Source organism: Falco naumanni, chromosome 4 (genome assembly GCF_017639655.2).
Source record: "Falco naumanni isolate bFalNau1 chromosome 4, bFalNau1.pat, whole genome shotgun sequence".
NCBI lineage: Eukaryota > Metazoa > Chordata > Aves > Falconiformes > Falconidae > Falco > Falco naumanni.
In genome coordinates this window covers 89,693,107-89,713,369 of record NC_054057.1, presented here as the reverse complement: position 1 = coordinate 89,713,369, position 20,263 = coordinate 89,693,107, and the positions used below count along the sequence as shown (strand labels likewise).

Genomic DNA, 20,263 nt, shown 5'->3' with positions numbered 1-20,263 from the left:
GTGGGCTTGCCTCACCCCTGTGGTCTGGGGTCCCTGGTGGGTCCCGCAGGGGCATGGGAAGCCACCAGAGACTGGTTTGCCTTCCACCTTGATGTCCGTGGTACAGGGGGTGATGCTGGGAGGTCTCACCAGTGCCCTCTCACCTCCCCCTGCCCCTCACCGGAGGTTTAGGGCTGTGCTCGCTGTTTGCACATCAGCACTTTTTCCTGTAAGCCAGCACGGCCATGCTTCTGCTTTCCCTTGCGCGGCTGAAACGCTGCTTAATTTAAGCCTTTCCCCTGCCTCATAGCTCACATCCATATTTGCATGCAAAGATAATTCTGAGTGTACCTGCAGGGGCCACGCGTGCCCTCAGCAGATGAAAAGCGCTGGGTACCTGCACGACAGGAACGGGGAAAAGGAGAGGTGCTGTGCGTGGCGATCACAAAAAGCCCAGGAAGAGTCGGGGGGACAGTGGTGGAAAAGGAGAGCACAGCCAGCCCCAGCCCCTCTGTCCTGAGCTGGGGGGCTGCCTTTGGCCACAGTGGAGTTCTTGGGGCTGCCAAGGGCAGCACCTGCCAGGCCCTGGTGCCCAGCCCTGGCGCGGCCGGCAGGGCTCTGCTGTGCACTGAGCCGCTGGCTCTGTCCGTGCTGCCCGGGCACGGTACAAACTCCCTGTCAGTGATCACCGCAAACCCAGCGCCGCTGCACTGCGCTGGGGGTTGCCGCGGAGTTCATGGGTACCATCGAGGGGGTCCAGCCTGCGTTTTATCAGATGTTATTATGTGATGCAGTTTATCCCCAGAGCACCGCTCAGGCAGCACGGTGTGCAGCTGCTGCTCCTGCACGCTTTGCAAGGAACAGCCCCGCGACCGCCCAGCCGTTAATAGCAGTTCCAGAGCTCCAGGTAACTTCCAGCTGGATTTCAGCTTTCTCATTTTTAACTGCAATATTTAATGTCTGCTGAGCAAATATGTCAGTAAGAGTGATGAAAGAATTTTTATTCTCATTTACTGCATAAACCAGAATTTGCAGCCTGCCAAGGCCTGCTCCAGAGGCAGGTTCCTCATTTTGCACTAACTTTATAGGAGTGTTGCTACACCGCATGCCTCCGAGGGTGAACACAGCCGAGCATCTCCTTTGTTCTGTTTGCTTTAATGCAGAAAGGAGTTCTTTTCCTTAATGTGACTTAGAATAAAATAGAAAATTTCATTATTATTTCATACAGCTCGTAAATGTTTCCCTGGTAATGCCAGCAAGCGCACAAGCCACAGCTGGGACAGCAGGGCGCTCTGGAAGGAGCTGAGGCAGGAGCAGCCTGGAGCAGAGGAGCCACCAAAGGGCCCGACGCAGCTGCTGCTGCTGCTGCATGCCTCCAATCCGTCCTCCCCACGCTGCATGAGGCTGCAGAACCACTGCCAGCGCCTGCTGCAGAATGGGTGCTGCTGCCCACGCACGGGACACCGGACACCTGGGTGCCATTATTTTCCTGTGAACATAAACAAAAGGAAGCAAAGAAATGGGAGCCACAGCTGCTAGATCAAAGGTATGGTGGTCCCAGCAGTTCAGATGCTGGTGCGTGCCCCCGGAGCCTCCCCAGATGGGCAGAAGCAGCACCCTGGGTGCGTCCAGCCCCGCACAGTGCCTGCAGCAGCCCCTGCAGCATCCACCCCCTGTGCCCAGGAGCCATGGTCAGGCGCTGGAGTGGGGTCTGCATCCCAGTCAGCACTGTCGCCAGGTTGTTCAGCTGGGAAAAAGCCAGCAGAGAACTGGAAAAGAAGAGAACGAGCTGAAACCCCCTGTAAAAATAGCACCCTGACAGTAATCTACGTATCCTGGCACTGCATTAACTGCAGCTGGATGCAAAATTCCAGTTAGTTTTGAAGTATCAAATATAAAGTGATGTGTGATCCCTACTCATAGCTCTCTGTGAGGAATCCCTATTCTGGGAAAACATATTTCAAACAGTTAAGAAAAAAATGAGGTCGAAAGACTTCAATTAACTGCAACTATCATATTTTCTCAAATTTGTCTTGGAGCCTCCCTAGATTTTCCTCCTTAATCCCAAAATGAAATTCGATTTATTTCATATGTTCTTAGTGCCTGAACTAATTAATGTATTTTCTTGTCCTTAAAAACATACTCTTTTATGATAGCAAGCCCTGTAACTTATTCATAATAATTTTGAACCCAGTAACTACACAAAATAAAGAGTTAGAAACATTTGTTTGTCTGGGAAAGCAAGGAGCTCTACAGACGATCACACAACCTCTTTTGAGCTGCTGCCCAATTGCTAATTACTTTTCTATTGCAAGGGCAGCCCTGAAGGAGCAAAAACAGCAGAGAGCAAAAGATAAAATCGCTTCTCTGCTAGGCTGTGCTTTGACAATGATAAGACTGTGCAAGCTCCCAGCTACAGCTCAGGCAAATAAACATGTCATCTGTCTGGGGAAATGGAGTAACGCGGCCAGCGGGGAAAAAAAAAAGAAAAAATAGGCCTCATAATGCTGCATTTCAGTCAGTTACCACACGTGTCTAATCAGTGTTTTCCTTGCACAATACTAAAGGTTTGGTCTTTCTGTTGCTCGCCCCTGATTTAGCAGGCACGATGGAGAAAGCCAGAAAGCCTGGTCACCTGGGTGCCTGCAGGGGATGCCTCTGCCCTCCCAGCCTAAGGGAGCCGGCTGGACAAGCCTCAGACGCCAGCACTCCCCAGCAACTGCGAGCCTACAACTCATGTTTTGCTACAAGGTCTTGAACTGCACAGCAGTGGGGCTTGGTATGTGTGTTTCCTAGACAGAGACCAGAGTCCAGCACCCTGCTGCATCCCCCAGCACGGAGGCCTTTGCCCGAGCAGCCTGCTGCAGCGGCTCGAGCACCCGTGCTGCTGTCCCCTGCCTGCGCCCGCGTACTGCACAGGTGGCTGCCAAGTGTCCTCAGCATCGCCCCAGAGAGCCACCAGCCCAGGCGAGCTGCGGAACCCGCTGCAGAGCACGGCCGTTCTGGAGCAAGTTCCCGTGTGGAGGAGCTGCCCTGGCCATGTGCTGCTGCATGCTCTGCCTGGCTTTGAGCAGCCACCCACCAGCCCTGCCACCAGCCCCAGCGCACATTTGCCCTCCTGGGGAACGGAGGTGGCAGTAGATTTTCCTGCGCTGACCTTTGCATTCACTAGTAAGGATTTTTTTTCCTTCCCTTCCCACATGGGAGAGGTACTTCCTTCTTTTTCATAAAACAAGGCAAGCACAGCTAGCTAATGTCTTCACCATCTGAGCTGTTTCACGTCAAAAATAGATGCAAGAAGTCAACAGGACTCCAACACCCATGGAGTCACCAAAGGGACTGCCACAATTTTTGCTGCTGCTTCATGAGTATTGCCTCAAATATGTTTGGGGTTTTTGGTATTTTTATTTTTCCACTTTTTAGGTTCTCATTATAAATATATTGTCAAAGCAGTTTACACTAGAAAACGTGCTTTGTCTTTGTCATCTCCCTCATGCCCTGGTGCCAGGGGATGTGGATGGGTGCTCAGAAGAACATCCCCCACCACCTCCTGCATCAGCTCCTGCATCCCCACCTGAAACCTGACCCCAAGGCTGTCCTGCTTCCTTTGCCCTGGGATGCCTCCCCAAGCAGTTTCATCATCCACAAGGTACGTGGCACTGAAAAACTGGGTTTTCCTGAGGTGGGAGCGAAGAACCATCCATGAGGGGTGGGTACTGTGTGACCATGGCCCCAGCTGTCTGGTCCCAGGCAGTGGCAAAGGACATCCCAAACTGAACAGCCCTCGGCCATTTTATTGCAAGAAATACCAGCAGCATGAGCTGGCAAAACCACCTCTTGTAATAAGATGACTCAGATTAATTCTTAAATGTAGCAAAATAAATCTCTTTATCCCTTAGGAGTCATTAATATGTGAGTTTTGTTTTGTTTGGGTTTATGCAATCAGGAAATATCCCTAACCCTGTAATATCCCACTTCATCTGATTTTTCAAAATTAATCTTCTTTCGTTTCTAATTAGCTCTTGGCACAGTTTTTTTTATAGTGGGGTTTCCAGCCAAAAGAAGATTTATAGGGTTGGGCTGTGAATTTCTGACATGGCAAGAAGAAAGTTCCAGAGCAAGGAAATAAAGCCGGTTGTCCCAAGGTGTCCCAGGGAAATAAAGCCAGTTCTCCCATGCGGTCCAGGCTGGGCCATGTGGCACTGGGTCTGCCAGGTGGCAGAGCTGGGAGCACCAGCACGGAGAACAGCCCCACTGTTTGCAAACACGTGACAGCAGCACTTTGGTAGCAGTTTCTTAGCTTGTCCCATGGGACAACACCTCTTTCCCTGGGGTAAATAATTAAGATACTGGTCTCATTGTCACACGTTTGGCAGGAGTGGCATTCCCCTTCCAACTGGAGCTGCTGGGCCAGAACAACCCGCTGCTGAGCGGTCACAGGCTGCAATGCTTTGTGAGTGGGACAGCGACAGAAACCCCAGGGGGTGACGTTCTGGTGAGGCTGGAAATGCTCCGAGCTGTTCATGCGGGTTATTCGGTAAGCAGTGGCGTTTGGGGGCGCAGGGGTCAGGGCAGAAACTGTCACCTGAGCTGCAGCTCTGCCAGGGGGAGCAGCACTCAGTGGCACCCGTGTCGCTGCCGTGCTCTGTAACACCGTGCGAGATGGAGATCTGTAAGGGGGGGCTCAGCGGGTGCCTTGGGGGTAGATTTTCACTTGGCCACCCCCAGGTGCTGGGGCAGAATCCGGCAGATGCCAGCAGCAGAGCCCCGGCGCATCCCAGGCTCTGAGCTGTGGAGGAAGGTTTAAAGCCTCATTCAAACACAGACTCCGCAGCTGCTTGGGCTGCCTTTGGGGCTCACGGCCATGCCATCCCCAGGTCCCTGGTGGGAGGGGACACCGGCCCCGCGCCCCCCACCTCCCCCTGGCACAGCGGCTCCCCTCTCCGCTGCACAGGGGATGGCTGGGGCAATAGCTGAATCGGCTGCTTGCTGGGTGATGGCACTGGAATCATGGGGAGGAAAAGGCCAAATAAGGCAGCATTTTAGTGAAAATGTGGCCTAAAATGGGAGCTTGACTGATGATTAGCAAGCACAACAGCCAGATATGTTATTACCATGTTGAGAGCATGAGAGCCCTCACAGCCTCAGAAACTGGAAAAAAATGTCCAGGACCCAGTGAGATGAGAGAAAAAGCAGCTTAATTCGGAGTGGGTTTCTCCACAAAAGCAGGCTGTGTCAGGAGGTCAGTATGTGAGGAATCTTGGTGCTAAGACAGATGGACAGATCAATGCAGGGGAAATTTTTTTTCCTGGGAAGATACTGTTTTTTCAAGGGTTTCTTGAGTATGCTTTTGGCTTTTCGATGTAGAGCAATGAAGCTGCTCTAGCGGATAGAAGAAATGTTATTTTAAAGGTGCTAGAAGCAAAAGCACAAGGAGGAAGCTAAACTGAGATGAGGAAGAGGGAAAGAGGAGCACACAGCTCCTTCCCCTAGACCCCATGGTGCTGCCTGCAGCTCCCAGGGATGGAGAGTACCTGGTAGGCTTTGGTGCAAGAACTTCATCCCTCCTGGCACAGAGGAATTCAGATTACCCCAGTCTGCTCAGGGCCCTGAGACAGGATGGAGCTGCGGAGGGGGGCTGCGGGGGAGAGTCCACGTATGGTGCCCAGCCAAACCCACTGGGAATCCATCCCCCTCCTGTTTTATGCAGTGCTGCACTGCCCTGCCACCAAGAGCAGCAGAGGATGAGCTGAAAGCATGGTTGCTGCAACCAGTTTATCATATTTATTAGATGAAATTGCATTTAGAGGCTGTTGTGTCAAAAGACTGAACTTGACTGAACTTGTTTTGTAAACCTTCACAGGGCAGGGGGGCGGTGGGAGACCTTGGACTCACCTGGCAGCATTTTTGCTGCTTTGGTCGCAGATGAGCCCTCCGCCAGGTTCCTCAGACACATGCTGCAGTGACTGAAGTAACAGTCAGTTCAAGCAACCCTAGAGCTGTGCTCAGGCTGCAGCCTGCCTTTGTTACCCCAGGCAGCTGCACAGGCACACAGGGCAGGTGTGCTCAGGAGCACGCTGGATGAATTCCTGGGCAGCAAGCCCATAAAGACAAATTAAGGAACTAGCCAAAGCCCCTGAGCATCCCTCGTTATGGTGCTAGGGAACATGAGGGGAGGAGATGGCAGAAAATGGCCACCCTTGGGCGCTGGTCCTAAACAGCATCTCTGATGGTCCAGCCAGGCCAGGGGGCCTCTGCTCCCACCTAGCAGGGACTTACAAAACTTTGTTTTTTTTAAAGCACAGGACAAGGGTTTCAGCATCATCAAGTTTCTTTCCTCGTTCCCATGCAGTGCTGATAATAAACACAGTAGTGCAGTTATTAATAACAGTAATGACCAGCCCTCCCTGCTGGTGAAGACATTTGAGCACAGGCTGGCAGGCGGAACGAGCGTAGAACTCTGCTTCCCTTCACTCCAGCAGACGCAAGCCATCACCCCAGGAATTTTATAGTTTCCTGTGAAAGAGGTCCTGCTCATTCATCAGGCATTGAAAAGTGTGGCTTGAGAGCCAAGAATGTATTTATTTTTGATCTAAAAATAGTTAAAATTCTATTAATAAAATGCCAGGAATGGCAGGACTGCCACCCCGAGTCTGTCACAGGGGGGAGGTGGCACCTGGCTTTAGGTGTCAGTCCCCTGTGCCCACATGTGCCTTCATCCAGGATGCTCACCCTGTTGCCTGGGCAACACTTCAGCACTGGGACAGAAGCCCAGCAAGTGGGTGCAGGAGGGGCTAATGGTCCCAGTGCTCCCCTCCAGCAAGTGACCCCCGCCCCTGGTCCCACTGGGACAGGGCTGGAGCAGGAATATGGCAGACAGAGGATGTCTGAGCAGTCGTCCCTCTGCCCATCAGCTGCCACGGCAGCGTCCGGGCACTGTTTGGCCCTTTCCACCCTGGTGGCAGCAGCAGAGAGGATGAAGTTTGCCTCATGCTTCAAGAATGACTCGATGAGAGCAAAGTGGGGGTTGTATTTGTTTTTGAACAACCACTAGCAACTGCTCAGTCAAGAAGGAATCTGGTCCAATGACTATTTAGGCTGTTTGGATTGCTTCTAAAGCTTACCCAAACTGCCTGGTCCCTTTCTGTTGGTGGCTCAGCAGAAAAACACCTACCTTTCTTTCTTCTTTGCCCTGATAGTGTTAGGTGGTCTTTTCAACTGGCACGGTACCCTCTGACAGCCTCAGGTCCAGCGGGAACGGGCCTGCCTGTGGGATAGCTGCCGGCTGCATTTTCCTGCTAGCTAGGTTGCTGTAGGACAGGGCAGCTCCCCGGGGAGTCCCAGCCCTGGGTCCCACAGCACCCCGGGGCTGAGCACCCCTGCACCTCCCTTCTCCCCTGCAGGCCATTTCCATGTGCTCTGTGCTGTAGTTCTTCTTCTCAACCGTTTGCTTTCTGCAGGTGCACCAAGTCATACCCATTCCTACGCCGATGCGCAGCAGTTTTGGTTTCCCTGCAGGTTCTGCTGCTCAGCCACAAGTGAAGGGGCTCTGGGGGTGCAGGAGCAGTGCTGGGGGAGCTGCAGCTCGGCTCTCACCCAGGTTTAACCCTTCCAACAAGCCAAACCCAAGCCCTGGCTTGGCTGCAGAGACTGCAATGAAGCTCCCGCACACAAGCCATGTGAGCTTTGCATGACCATGGCCAATGGTGCCTGGGGTCCTGCAGCTCTTTCCAGAGGACCCCAGCACCAATGCCAGCACCCACTGCCCAGCACTGCGTGGGCCACCCAGTACGATTAGCAGCAGGATCAGCTCCTCAGGTATTTTCCAGCCTTACACAGGCCAGGGACTAGTTTAACACAAGTAAGGCCAGACTAAAAATGCATTAGATGCATCTGCCGAAAACAATCTGTCACTTCCAGGCATTCTGCACCGCGGCTGACGCAGGGGCACATCCCTCTGTTCCAGGACAGCAGCTGCTGCCTGTGTCTCTCTCCCCACAGCAAAATCAGGAAAGCTCATCCTCTCTGCTTACACATTAGCAGAAATCGCATGTTTTTTTCATTATAGAAATAACATTAAAAAACACTTTCTTTACAAAGTAATTTTCAACTTGCTTGTTTAAAATCCATTGGCTGCTAAACATCTTTCCCCAGCCATTTTTTTCCTTACTCTCACCCCTTACAATGACCATTCAAGCCAGCATATGGGTCTTTACCTTTTAAAAATTCCCCAACCCCTCGAGGGGTGTTTCTGCCATGATTTGGCTGTGGCAGCCTGCTCACTCAGCTGGCACTCTCACCACAGACAAGAGCATCAGGCTGCAGACAAACACATCCCCATGGATGCAGCAGTCTGCTGAGGGCAGCCAGTACCACCCATGCAAAACCCCGTCATTAGGCCCCAAAGAGCACAAGATCTATGTAAAAAAAAAAAAAATCACAGGAGAGGAGAGTTGTTAGGTTTGTTTTTAAATATGACTGTTGACATCTTTCTGTTTGCCTGCATATTTCTGAACTTTTGAGGGTCTGTTTGCTTCAGCTTCTCAAGCTCTACACTACAAACACAAGTGTTTGCACTTAAATCAAATTAGCCTTAAACCCAAAGTGAGCCAAGGTTCTCCTGCATTCTTTTCTGAGATAAATGTTGCAAGACCGGTGATAAAAAAGAAAAAAGAGGAAGATGTGGCAGAACTGCCTCCTGCAGGTACCGGAGCCAATGCCCCTTGTCTGGATGAGGCCCAGGAGTGGGTGCTGTCCCCAGGGGCACAGCTCATTCCCCCCAGCCCACGCACACAGGGGTGACTCCATGTCCTCCCCCTCACACCCTCCTGCTCTCCCCATCCCTGTGGCTGCCAAGACATCGCCCGCAGCGCCTACCACTGCAGCCTTTTATTCTGAGACAGTAACTGTGTATTGGTACAACCACTCCTCAGACGTCGTTCCTGGGTATTTTAATATTAAATCCTTTAAAGTTAGGTTTGTTAATTGGATAGATTTTGAAATATATCATTATAGATTATGTAGTAATTTGGGAAAACTGACAAATAAAATGAGGAAAGGAAGGCAGCAGTCATAAGCTGCATAGCTGGACTGAAAATGTCTCTGTCAATATGCATCACCCTAGTGATGCAGCACTGCAACAAGAAAGGAAAACATCTACAGGGGGGAATATTTACCCAAATCCTGAACTCAGCGGGATACCTGGAGCTGGCCCCGGCTCAGAGACACAAGTGGTCTCGAGGGAGGGATGTCATGGCTTGCTTCCCCTTCTCCATTTTGTTTGCAGTGCTCCGCTGCAGATGCAAGCATACCTGGAGCAGTGGGAAAGGTCCTGGAGCATCCCTGTGGGTGCAGGGTCGCTGGGTGATCGCTGCCATAACGTGCTTTTCTGCCAGCACCGACTGTCAGACGATGGCGCAGCCACAGCAGCACCTCTCGGGGTAGTCCAGCACGTACACCTTGTTTTCCAGCCCATAGATGTAGCAGAGGTAAGGCTTCCCTGAGTACTGGTAGTGGACTTCTGTGATGGGGGTTAGCTCAATCATTTGACGCCAGAAAAGGAAAGGAAAAGCTCAAATGAAACCTGCAGCTCAGAGCAGGTGCTGTGTCTTGCTTTAGACCAACATGTGCAGAGAGGAAAAAAGCCCCAGCTTTAGCCACAAGCCTCACAGGTCTGAAAGAGTTCCTGCTTTGTGCAGGGGAGAATGAAATCTGATGGGGATCCACCAGCCCATCACTACAGCCATCAGAAATTCCCCCAGCTGCAGCTAGCATGTTCCAGCCCTCGCACACTAGACCATTTTTACTGCATTTATACTTATTTAAGCTAATTCCTTAAACCCTGTAAGCCCTTGTTTCCAGTCCTCGGTGTGTTAGCATCTGCCCCCATCCCACTGGTGTGAACGCCGCAGGGGTCTGGGTGCACACCAGCACACACAGGCGTTGGTGCTGAACTGTGGACACACGTCACCTCTGTCCCTTGGAAGCAGGAAGGGACATCAGTGATGGGCTGCACTGTGCTGTGTTACTGCAGCAGGAATTGCTGCAGATTTAACCCCTGCTGCTCTGCTGCCTTCGCTGTCTGAGGGGGAAGGACACTGCTTTCATCTCCAATTACCTGGTAATTATCACTCATGGCTGAATTACAGGAGGCAGGCTGTCACCAGTGACGGGTGGCACCTGACCTCCTTGTGGAGGGCCCTGCTTTGCTCCTTGCTTATCTTTGCGGAACAAGCTGAGCAATTCCTGCCTCTCCCCAACACCAGCGAAACCCAAGCTTTGGTGAGTTTGCTACCTGAGATCAGCCAGGACTGCCACCAGCTCCAACCCGGTGACACACGCCAGCCCCGTGGGATGAGAGCGGGAGGGCACCGCGCCAGGGCAGCCCTGCACGGAGCCGAGGGGCGGGTGCCCAGCCTGGCTCTCACCTCCTGCTGCCATTACGGGGGCAGAGGCTCAGTTTTAAAGAAAGCTCCATGAGCCCAGCAAAGCCTGCCAAGATCCAGCCCCCATAACCCAGGGGGTATCAATGGTCCTGACATTACCTCTGACACATGGCCAGCATTGCAAGAAGCCAGAATAGCATCAGCCAAGCAACAAAGAAGAGATTTCCCTCCCTGGCTTTCTCCAAAAGATGCTGATTATTAAGTGGAAGAACTTCAGCCAACGACAAGCAGAGTGGATGAAAAATTCAATGGTGGGGAAAGCACCGGCAAAAGGCAGCCCAGATCGGCATAAATACTACGTGGTGCCGGCAATTTGGCAGGGCAGGAGGTTTTCGGCACCTGCTTTCCTATACAGCTAGAGGATGCTTTGGCTGCTGTGCAGCAATCTAGTGAACAAACTGCCTCTGATGCCAAGAAGTGGAAATTATAGGCTGGAATTAAGTTGGAGGACAGTATTTGCCAAAGAGCTGGTTTTGACAGACTGCATGGAAAAATCAAACCATTTCCCTTTAAGTTTATTTTGGTCTTTGAGTTTACTTGCATTTTTAACATGAAACCTTCTCTTTCCTGTGGGTGCAAAGACAGTATGTTCTAGCTAAACGTTCACATTTGCAATCACATTTATAATAGCAACAGAGATTGCAACACTCTAGTGAGAATCAGATGGAGTGGAATCCTAATGTTTATTCAAAATTAGCTTCTAAGATAAAAATAGTGGTAATAGATAATGTTTGCCATGGCTTTGAAAAGGTAAAAGGAGCAATAATAACCACAGTTGCCTACATCTTTCAAAGCATTTCTAAAAAATTATTTCCTTGGTATTTCACTTGATAATTAAGATTTCTGTGATAATTAGAATTTCTTTTTCATTTGCTAAAGATCACCTCTAAATAAAAAATTAGATTGGTTGCTATTCTTGACATCTGATTGTGTCTAACCAAGCTAACTAATCAATCGTTAGCTGACCCCCCCAGCGCAGGGGTGCGCAGCAGGCAGGGGGGACATGGGGGTGGCCCTGCTCCGAGCTCCCCTTTACCTGCCGGCGGGTGCGAGAGGACATGGAAAAGGCTGCACTGTGCTCTGCGATGGCTCGCTGCGAGGCCAGGGAGATCTTGGGTTCAGGAAAGTCGATGGTGGGGTACACCTGCAAGAAATAAACCCAGCTGCTCAAAAGAGACTCTATTTGTCTGGCACAAATATATTCATTCCACCTGTTACCAGCACACACAAGGAAAGACCTGCGCATATAATGGAAATATGCAGAACAAATGCTGAGCTCAAAGTCCCAAAGACGTCCATCCCACCCAGCAAAATGTAGAAGTGTCCAAAACGGGGACCGTGCCTCTCCAGGTGGAGGCTAGTGCTGCCCGGCACAGCACGGGGGGAGGCTGCCGTTCCTGGGCTGGTTAAAAACTGGCACCAGGTGACTCTGTGCCCCAATAAGATTCACTGTCACCATCCTCCAGCAGCACAGCACCGTTAAATCTGAAAGGTCTTTTAAACCTCTCTGTTTCCCCCAGCATGTGGACAATTTACAGAAGAAATACTGGGCTTGTGGGCAAAGCAGAACTGGTCATGAATGCAGCTACTTCTCACATAGCCAGGAGTGATAGCTGTTTATGTGAGAAGCCCACTGATTTTAATGCATTTGTTGGAGAGTGACTCAGATGCTAAAGCATCATTCAAATCCCAAAGGAATTCTGCAACACCAGATGCAGAATCTTCACTACAGGTGCATGACACTGAGTAATAGCTCTCTGGGGGAGAGCTGGTCTGTTCTTGCGTGGTGCCATCTCCCAGTCCTGGTACGTGGCTGAAGTTTCTACAGGTTACTTCAAAACAACTAATAAGTAACAAAAAGGTACAGTTGAATCCTCACTCAGTTGCAATAAGAAAAAAGCCCAACCAACCTCAAGCTGAAGACTGGGCAGAACTGAAATGACACTGGTTGTGGGAGAGCGCTGTGCTTCAGCCATTTTCAGACTGTTTTGCCCAGACTTTTGCAGGCACCCAGAGGTCCTGGTGCCACACCATCAGACTGCACAGGTCACCTGCAGGTACCCCTGCTCTGGCCAAAGCATCTCTGTTCCAGCCTGAGAGCTCCCTGACCCCAGTGCCCTCACAGGGAGGAGCACAGACACCATCTCCCAGTGGCTGCAGATGAAAAAAGACCCACTTTTGCTGGATTCCATAATCACACTGCTCCCTAAGTTTCTCCTGACTGTAGAAATGGGAGAAGCTGTGTCCCACAAATGTGAACTGGGAACTTCACATTCCCCCTTTTTTTACAGCTGTGCAGGGGGGATCCCCTCCAGCCCCAAGAGCCACACTCACCACCACATTTTCATCTTTAAATATATTCTCTCCACTGACTTTACTGAGCAGCTCCCCTGGGAAGTTCAGATGATGCTCAGAAACAAATTCAAATATGTTGTTCTTCCTGCAAGAGAGAGGGAAAGCAACTGAACGATCTGAGGCTGGTTGTAGGGCACTGAGCTATTTCCAGGCTCTTTCTAAATGACCAAGTAATAATAGAATCATATAATCATTTATGCTGGAAAAAAAACCTTTAAGATCAACTCCAGCTGTTAACCCAGCACTACCAAGGCTACCACTAACTCATGTCCTTAAGCACTGCATCTATGTGTCTTTTAAATACCCCCAGGGACGGTGATGCCACCGTTTCCCTGGGCAGCCTGTGCCAGTGCTTGACAACCCTCTCAGTGAAGAAATTCTTCCTAATATCCAGTCTGCACCTCCCTTGGTGCAACTTGAGGCTTGGGTGCTCCCTGATTTCCGAGGACAGTAATCATGCCTGCCTAGCCTTTGTGCACTCCCACATTAGTTTCTTAATAACTTTGTATATGCAACAACCATGGATGACTCTTGCATCCTGAAACCAGACCACCATGGTGATCACCTTGCCTTATGGCTTTCAGAGCCTCCTACAACTATTAAGTCCTTGCAGCAGGAGAAGTCTCACGTTCCCTTTCCAAAGCCACAGCTCCTATTTCAGTGACCCATTTTGCCCTATTACCTGGGGGACATGGACCTTGTTAGTGCCTGATGATGGTCTCCAAAGGAGCTGCCGGTCTGGCAGAGCTGTGCTTGTCCGGGGCAGCACAGCCCTGGGGCTGGGGCCCCCCAGCAGTCCCACCAGTGTGATTGGCATGGCTGGGGCCATTTCCAGCCTCTCAGTGTGGACGGAGACAGTGTTTTCAAAGATTAAGGTCTTCACACAGGGTAATCGAAGACATTTTGTACAAAAATGGGAAAGTGCTCAGGAAGCACCCAGCAGGGCAGGTAGTGGCTTTTTCCTAAACCTCACAAGTTAAGACCTTTTTCATCCCCATCTGTTCTCTCTGGCACTAGAGCTCCCGAATGGGAAGCCCCTTATCAGCACAGCCAGCAGCCTTAGACCATCGCTGAAGCCCCAGCCAGGAGCCCAGCCACTGCCCCATGTCACCCCGGCGGCCAGGGGCTTCGGGCTGGGGCTGCGCCAGCATGTACCAGGCAGGGGCTCAGCCTGTCCATCTCCACTCCTGACTTGGGTGACCTTGGACCATCCTTTACCTCTATGAGCTTCAGCTCCCACCACACCCCATGGACAAGCGTGCCTTACTAAGGACTGAAGCTGCCCCCTCCAAGCCCCTGTTTCTGCCTGAGAAAAAGCAACAAATACTCTCCCAGCTTCGCTCCCGAGCCTTGCAGTAAAACCAGGAACAGAAGCTCTGAACTTTACCCGTGCTGCTTACCAGGTTATCACCAGCTGCTTGAAATGTTCTAGCTTCTTCCCTCCCTGACAGGTTGTACAGGTCTTGCTGCCCCAGCCAGAACAGGTATTGCACCTTTGCATGCAACAAAAGGGATCTAAACCAAGATTTTAAACACTTCCCACTTCCAGGGGCCTGCAGACCTGAGGGTGGGATTTGTTTCAGACTGTTTGTGTAGATCGGCTGGGTCAGCAGCTACAGGAGTCAATGACAGATATGCACCACACATACATTTTCCCCCCGGTCTGTGACTCAAGGGATATAACATATTTGCTGGGGAAAACAAATGACTAATGCCAGCTTCAAAACTATTTGTAAATGTGGAATTAGTCAAAGAATGTATTTGTACATCTAATTAAGGATAATCACAATTTCCCCACACAACGATAGGAAGGCGAGTGTCACTTTGAAGATGCTGCTGCCTGTGCTTCTAGCAGATGCAGGAGGCATATGCTTATGCATGGAGCATTTTGATTGCATCAATGCAACACAGATTAGCAGCAGTTAACAACTGATTCATTAAGGCTCTTCAAGACATCATTAGCCCCAGTGGATTCATGCTTTAAAATGACTGCCATGATTATGCACAATACCATCTCTGTTATTTTAAACTTAATGGAGCCACATAAACAGAACAGTTTTAGAACAGTACCTTCTTTTTTTGTCACTTAAAGATCATTTTTAAGCCTGTTAAGTTTGATGTTTGCAAAAAACCAAGGTGGTAATAATTGTCCAGGCTGGGCTGGCCATGAAACCTGCCAAACCCCACCCCAGGCACTGCGGAACTGGACCTCAGAGCAATCCTGAAACTTGCTGCTGTCATCGCAGGCTGGCTCATTCCAGCCCCACCACCCTGCCCCAGGCTCTGAGCCCAGCAGAGCCCACCGAGACCTGGGATGGATGGTTGAGCATGGACCTGGAGAGACTCGAAGCCTCCTTCCTGCTGCAGCTGCTGAAGGTCCAAGAAACTCTGCTTTCACCAGAAAACCCAAAGCTTTCTCCAGTTTCCCAGAGAAGCTGGGAAATGCAACAGTCTTGTAACAGAAAGGTGAAAGAGATGGAAGAAAGCCAGGCCAAAAAATTATTTTCTTTGTGGTTTTTTTTTTTCCAATTTCTATTCTATTTTCCATTTCCAAATGCTTAAGAGCTTCTTTCACAAGTCTGGGATACCAACCTGGGTTCTGAATGCTGAGGGTGGGCCACACAGAATGAGCAATATATGTTACAAATGAAAGTTAATTTAAAAATCAGAGTGGGGAAAAGGCTATTTCTGACCATTTTTCCTGAACAATAAAGCTACTGCTGTACTGCTTTATTTGTTGGGTGATCTTCATGGTAGAAAATAAAAAAAGCACACAGGCATGCAAAAGCATGCCCCAGCTCGGCACCGTACCCTCTGCCAGAAGCAAGTCAAGTAATTTTGGCTTAGACATACTGGATGAAGGGTTTTTTCTTCCCCTACCAACCTTCCAGTATTTTCCTCCTACCAGCAGACCATCAGCTGACAAGCTCCACCAGGCCAGCAGGACTGGGATGACCGGTTTCTACTAACCACTCTGTTGTGTGGGTGCATGTGGGCTAAGGGAAGCAATAGGCTCCGAGCAGAGCCACACCAAGTGATGTGCAGAGGAGCCCACCGTACCTTCTGCGACCTGTACCTGAACAAAGCTGGCATCTCTTTTGCTGCTTTAGCCTCCATCAGGATCCCTTGCACGTTACACACCTCATCTACAAATACACAAAGAATTAAAATAGATGGTGACTGCTAGAATAAAAGCATGTCAGGTTTATAAATCAAAACCTTTGATGCATGTTATCAAAATAATTGCTAACTGAGGCTTGCAAAGAAAGGCATATGCCAATTACATACATTGCCAGTGAAGAGTGTACAAAATAGCTTATAAATTGTGACCCAGGATTAATTAGGTGTTCTGGTCAAACAGTGATGCAAACTAGACACACGATCTAGGTAGAAATGCCTTTTTTCTTGCGTGTGTGTTTTTCCAATGTAATTTATTCTTGTAGTTAGTACTATACATTTATTTAAGCATTCATATTTAATCAGATTAACTTTAATTAAGCAGCAAATTTGTGCAATAACAATACATCTTTTGGCTGTCTGGGAATATCTGTGCAGCAGAACAAATAAAGACAGGAGGCCAGATTTACAGCTGCACTCGCATCCCTGGGTTAAGCCTCCTCTCCCTCTCAGAGACCCCAAACACAGAACTGAGGATGTCTGAAAGACAGCAATAGTTTGCCGTAATTCATGCCTAAGATCTGACCTCATTTCAACAGCGCAGAAATTTTTCCTTTTCCTCTCACCACCATAACACATAGGCTATCAATTGAGGACAGGGTAAGACACCTTTTCAACCTGGGCAGGATTTTGACAACCCCATCCAGCATCTCTGCAGGACCTGGGAACATCAGCTGGAAGCTGGACGGAACATGAGTGGGTTTGGGATACAGGGTGGCAAAGGGGCAATAAAACAGAACTCACTCTCAGACATCCAGCCCTCGTGATAAGTACAGTGATAAGATGATAGTGTGCGCTGTAGTTTTGCAAATGGACCGCAGGTTAGAGGAACAGGAACCGCAGGCTGCTGGTGGGAAGTTTCCCAGCTCCTTACCCAACCTGCCCCATGGTCCACCCCGCACTTGGACCGGCCGTGACCATGGCATCTGTGACAGTCCTGAAATCAGAAGATTATTCCTGCACACAGCTGCCCAGGGATTTCTGGTATCTTGTATTATGCACATGCACTCTTCCTTCATCTAAATTCAGTTATACAGTTCTGGTGCTAACAGGACAGGATCCAACACCATAAAATTGTGGTCTACAACCATTAAAGGAGTCATAAGTAATAATTATTTAACAAAGGCAAATGTCTATGCAGTGCTGGCAAAAGAAAGTAATTTTTTTTTTTATTCATCATTTCACTTAAAAAGTAAAATAAATTGACCAGCTATAGAGCTCGACAAGCTAAATGGGAACTGTCATGCAAACAAATGTTCTGCTAACATTGAAAAAAAAAGAATTAACAAAAGAGGAAAGACTATCCAGTGCTCTTTCTTGAAACAGCTGCAGCAAGGTCGGTCCTTAAACTTCTAGAGGAAGAAAACACCAGGAAGAAGGGGTGTCTGATATTTCCCTTAGCATTTAATAAAGAACAACCCAAGAAAGTGAGAACTGCCGTGAGGTGCCCATCCCCATCCCAAGGAGCTGAGGGTACCGAGGAAGGGACTCTGCCCCACCTGGGGGCTGCCCCCTGAGCCATGACAAGCCCATGGGCCAGGGAAAGGGGTCGCACGAGCAGGCAGCGGCGAGGGAGGACTCACCCTGACCAGTGCTGAGCGGGACACCCAGCAGTGCCGTGTCTGGCCCTGGAAGAGCTGGGAGGGGCTGACCTCCACGTCCCAGGGATCCAGGGGGGCATCTCTGGGGGGTCCAGCAGCTCCATGCTCTACAGGAGGAGATGGTGTCTTACCCACCTTGCTGGCAGTGGTGTTTGGATGCTGGCCGGCTCCTGGTGCTGCTGGGGACCAGCTGATGTTGCTCCCCATCACCACACAGGCATCGCACCAGGGACTGACACGACGTGGTCCATGCCACCCTTGAAGGTACCCAACAACCCTCCTGCCACCATGGCACAGCCCCTGTCTCCCCCCACTATGGGCACCGGGAGTCAGCTGTCACCCAAAAACCAGAAGCAGGGGTCCCCCGCGCTCCTCCGCAGGTCAATAAAGAGCCCCACTGCACACAGGTGCTCATCTCGGATCTTGGCCAGCATCAAGTATCCACGGCCCCCAGTAGGAAACTGCTGCTGCAGAGGCAGGGAACTAACAGCCTCTGCTCCCAGGGCATGCCACAAAACCTCCCCGAACACGAGGAAAACAAACTAAGCTTGTCAAGGAAAGAAGTTTGCTGCAGCTTCACGGGCCCTGCAGAGTCCCAATGGCCACAAGGGATCAGATAAACCCGACGCACATTAAACCAGGCTCAAGCCACTGGCAGGAGCCACACCAGCCCTGGACAGTGAGCACTGCCACAGCTCCAAGGTGTGGGGCACATCCCACGAGAGCTATTCCAGTGGGATTCAGGGAATCACTTACTGGTGAAGGGCTCAAACACTCACTCACTTAACCTTACTCCAGTCGATACTAGAAGAGAAAAATCATGCACTTGCCACAAAGACACCTTGCACAAAGCCCCCATTTAAATTTGAACTGCAACTTGCTAATAATGGGCCTTGGGAGCATTCCCAGGCTCTTCTGTCTCCAAGTACAGTTTGCCTAAGAAAAACTGGCTGGCACTTTCACAGCAAAAGGTAGTTTTGCCATTATTTAGAGAATCCTGTTGCTTATTTTTTAGGAAAGACCCAGATAACATTTGTGAGTAATCTGAATAATTGCAGAAGTGGAACAAATGCTACTGTAAAGGAGCACCTGCCCCCCAGCGCCTATCAAAGAGCACTCCCAGCACCCTGCTCCTCAGCATCCTTGCATTATCCCCTCCGAGAAGCCCCAGGGAGGGACCAGGGGCACAGCAGCAAACCCCGAGATGCCTGCCCTGGCAGGACCCCTCCCAAAGCCTAGCACAGAACCCTCCAGTTTGTTTTTTTGGGTGGTCCCCAACAGGCAGTGATTCCCGGAACCGGGACTGGCTCAGGAGCCAGCTACTAACCACAGCAAGCAGCAAATGTGCAACAGCTATTTTCAGTAAGAGGAGTGATAATAGGGAATCAAAGCCCACAAATTTTCTGTGAAATTAAACATTACCAAAGTAGATTCACAGCCTGGGGAGATGAATGGCATTACAGGTCACCCTGTGCTTGCCTGAGCCCAAAATACCAAGTTGCAGGGCAGGTTCCTGCGGTTTGGGTAAGGAAAGGGCTCTTTTGCCAAAGTCAGGCTGTCAGAGGCAGCTTCCAGGGGCTCTGCAGTAGAGGAGGATGGACGCTCCAGCTATAAAAGCCTGTAGTCAGCTCTTAGGTGGGCTTTCCTTGGAAAGCACTTGTACGTCTGCAATAAAGTAGGATGAAAGCCATTTGATGTAATGAACGGGTGGTTCTTCATGGCCCAATGTCACTATGTAATTGGAAATTATTCCAGCCTCTCAGAAGAGGTGCCCAAGGCGCCAGGTTGGAGGGTACTCATCAGGTACGTGCCCAGATGCCACAGCCACTGGACGGTCAGCTCTTCTGCTTCTCTGCTCCCGTAGCAGCACTGGGAGGCCATGAAGCTCAGGAGGGCTTGCCTAGCCACCGCCTCTGTCACCGGGGGCACGCTGGGAGGCAACAGGAGCAAAATGGTTTATACTCTTCTAAAGAATTCACTGGAAACTTTCTGTGTATTTAACCTACTACAAAAAAATGAAGTACAGCCCATTTGGGAGCACTCACTTCTTCCACAGAAATGCAGCTGGCATCTTCCTTGTTACCAAACAAAAAAAAAAAAAAAAAAAAAAAAAAAAAAAAAAAGAGAGAGATTTGCATTCTAAAAAAATATCTTCATGCAATATCAGTAAGGTCAGTATTAAAGGATGATGAGTGGTGATGATGGCAGGAGATGGCACAAGGATGATGCCAGTGCTGTGGGTGCCACAGGGGTCTGCGTCTGCCCCCAGGTCCAGCCATGGGCATGCTGCAAGTTGTTGATGCCTGTCGCAGGGGCAGCCTTTTTGCCATCTCTGGCATGCTGGGACCCCAGTTGGCATAGCGGGCTGGTGCAAGGGCTCACCTCTTGCCTCGGGGTTGCACTGAGCTGCTTTCAAGGGAAATGCATTACACACACACTCCCTAAAGCTGTTTACCTGTGCTGCATGAAGAGGGACCTGCTCCTCAGTTCCCTGGGCTGGCCCACCAGGTGGCAGGGGCTTCGCTCCTGTGGGAAAGGGCAACTGAGGAGTTCAAGCCCAATTTAAAACCCAAGGCAGATTTTTCTCACAAATGCAGGAAGATTCATAGCTGTAGCAGCTAAAGCTGCTCACAGGTGAGTGGTTTGCTTCACACCAATCACTACACACATGCCAGCCAGAAGTTTCTGACAGTTCAGCTCATCCCA

At 50.2% G+C, this 20,263-nt stretch overlaps 1 protein-coding gene across 1 annotated transcript; it reads right to left on the bottom strand.

Annotated features, from left to right (window-relative positions):
• Positions 1 to 892: 892 nt before the first annotated feature.
• SSUH2 (ssu-2 homolog) lies at positions 893 to 19,628 on the bottom strand. The gene is given in 8 exon segments (XM_040590486.1): positions 893 to 9,531; positions 11,462 to 11,568; positions 12,759 to 12,864; positions 14,180 to 14,272; positions 15,840 to 15,925; positions 17,540 to 17,664; positions 19,354 to 19,487; positions 19,603 to 19,628. Coding segments are annotated over 8 exon segments (825 nt in total). The 3' UTR covers positions 893 to 9,383.
• Positions 19,629 to 20,263: the final 635 nt, after the last annotated feature.